At 42.6% G+C, this 2097-nt stretch overlaps 1 protein-coding gene across 1 annotated transcript in view; it reads right to left on the reverse strand.

The window, feature by feature from the left end:
* Positions 1–2097, reverse strand: part of LOC104963325 (midasin-like) — a gene marked incomplete at its 5' end in the record, with an annotated part of 15477 nt that overhangs the window by 8002 nt on the left and 5378 nt on the right. Inside the window, 2 exons of the mRNA XM_010791901.1 lie at positions 6–87; positions 298–391. Of these exons, the coding sequence (XP_010790203.1) occupies positions 6–87; positions 298–391 (176 nt within the window). The remainder of the gene's footprint in view (positions 1–5; positions 88–297; positions 392–2097) is intronic.

Genomic DNA, 2097 nt, shown 5'->3' on the forward strand with positions numbered 1-2097 from the left:
GCCACCTGGATGATGAGCTGGGTGATGCTTCCAGTTCCTTAACAGCAGAGAGACTGAGCGGACTGGCGTTATTCCCCCCTCCCAGTCCTGAGGAGAGCACATAACACGGGAGCTTCACTTCAGTGCAACACATTTATTTCAGAAAGTACAACCTATCACATTTTGGACCTGCTATTTGATGGCAATCTATTAAAAAGGTCACAGATTTATTTTCAGTTGATTAGCTGTGTCAACACTAGGATGAAACTCCCGATGGAATCATGCATGGCCACCATGAGCTTCACCACTGAGCTTTACTGAGCAGGAGATCTCCAGACCGTTGAGGAACTTGAGCATTGGCTGGCCAGAGTGCAGGTCCTGGATCCTCTCTATCAACATCCCACAACGACAGCTGAAGGACACACACAGGGATACACATACATTTGATATGAGAGCAACACATACGCAGGCACCATACCAGGCGTAGGATTTTCACGGCGGCATCGGCGTCGTAAGCGCCTCCGGTCTGCCGTTCTACCCCAAAAAATAATTGTACGATCGTCCTAACGACGCACCATGGCCTGTGTGGGCCCCTGATAGCTGTTAATATCTCGAAGTTTGTTTAAACGCGTCAAAGAACACAGTGGTTTCTGACAGCATTAGTGCCTTTCGTATCACAACGGGACGCGATTCGACTATTCCATTGCTCTCAACCAGGGATCCGCAACCCCGCGGCGACCAACACGACGCATGGCGGCCCTTTAAGCCCCTCCGCTGCGCTGGCCCTCCCTTGAGCTTAGACAAAAATAAGAAGGAAATAAAATAAAAGTATTTGTAGGACTATTTATATTTTGTTGCATGGTTGAAAATGTTTCGTATCTTGTATTTTGAGGTGATACTGTGACACATAAATAAAAAACAAAACGGTTTTAATTAGGTCAACTAAAATATGCGTCACATCCTGCTACGGTCCCACTCGAGCGCCTTAACCTGACCCCCGGCTTGATGAGCGAACTATGGATAAATCAAAGAAAAGTACCGGAGGAAGACAGGATTTAATTCTGCGTGGACAGAGTTATATGCTTTCACAGCAAACGATGCTGGTTTACCGGTATGTTTGATATGTAGAGAGAAGTTGTCAACGGTGCTGCAGCCTTTACGTATCGAGGAACAACAAGGGAGAGGAAGACAGCTGACGATCTTCAGTCATAATTCAATGGGGTATGTAATTTATTTCAGAAAACACTTTTTGTTATATTCCATGGAATGCTCTTAACGTCCCGATAGCAATGAATATATTAAATGCTTTGAGAATAAATACATACAAAAATTAATCTCTGGAAGCCGTAGCGCTGTAAAAATCACGACCAGTCATCTGAGCCGGCCCGGCTAAAGTAACTGGATGGCCTAACTGCCCGTCAGCCTTCCATCTGTGCACAAACTTATCTCGTGGCCTCATTGATGACGCACGTTCGTGTGTGTTGGAGGAGGGACTCTGTAAGAAAGTCTGAAGGAAGAGGCCTATTTTTTCCGGTTGTGTATTTTCAAATTCTAGCGCACTCGAGCTGGTTTCTGCATTCTTACCTACCCTACCTTTAACTCTTTTTAGGGTGCAGCTATATGTTTTATTTATTTCAAAGTGGGCCCATTTTAATAATATTTTTTTTTCCTTCAAATGTGCAGAGGACTCCCCAAGTGCTGTGTTTAATTTATTTTAAAGTAGGCCTGTGTATTATTTTTAATTCTCCTTAAAGGAGTTCTTTGTTTCTTATTAGAGGTTAACAGTTTTATATAATGTAATAAATAGCCTAATAAATGCAAAAAAACTGTATTGTTTTTGTCTGATATAACAATAAATACAACTTTATTAGCTATCAAGCTATGAAATATGTTTTGCGGCTCCAGACAAAAAATGTTTTGGAAAAAGCAGCAAAATGGCTCTTTTGGTCAAAAAGGTTGCAGACCCCTGCACTTGACGGATCCTTTCTAGCCATAACCCTCCTCAGAAGCAATCCAGACGATCAACCGGACCCTGTGTATAATTATTGCTACATCACTTTTCTGTTTTCTACAGGTCAACTCAGTACATGATGAAAATGATCGATGTTAATTTGTGTT

Source organism: Notothenia coriiceps, unplaced genomic scaffold (genome assembly GCF_000735185.1).
Source record: "Notothenia coriiceps isolate Sejong01 unplaced genomic scaffold, NC01 NC01_scaffold00035955, whole genome shotgun sequence".
Taxonomy (NCBI): Eukaryota; Metazoa; Chordata; class Actinopteri; order Perciformes; family Nototheniidae; genus Notothenia; species Notothenia coriiceps.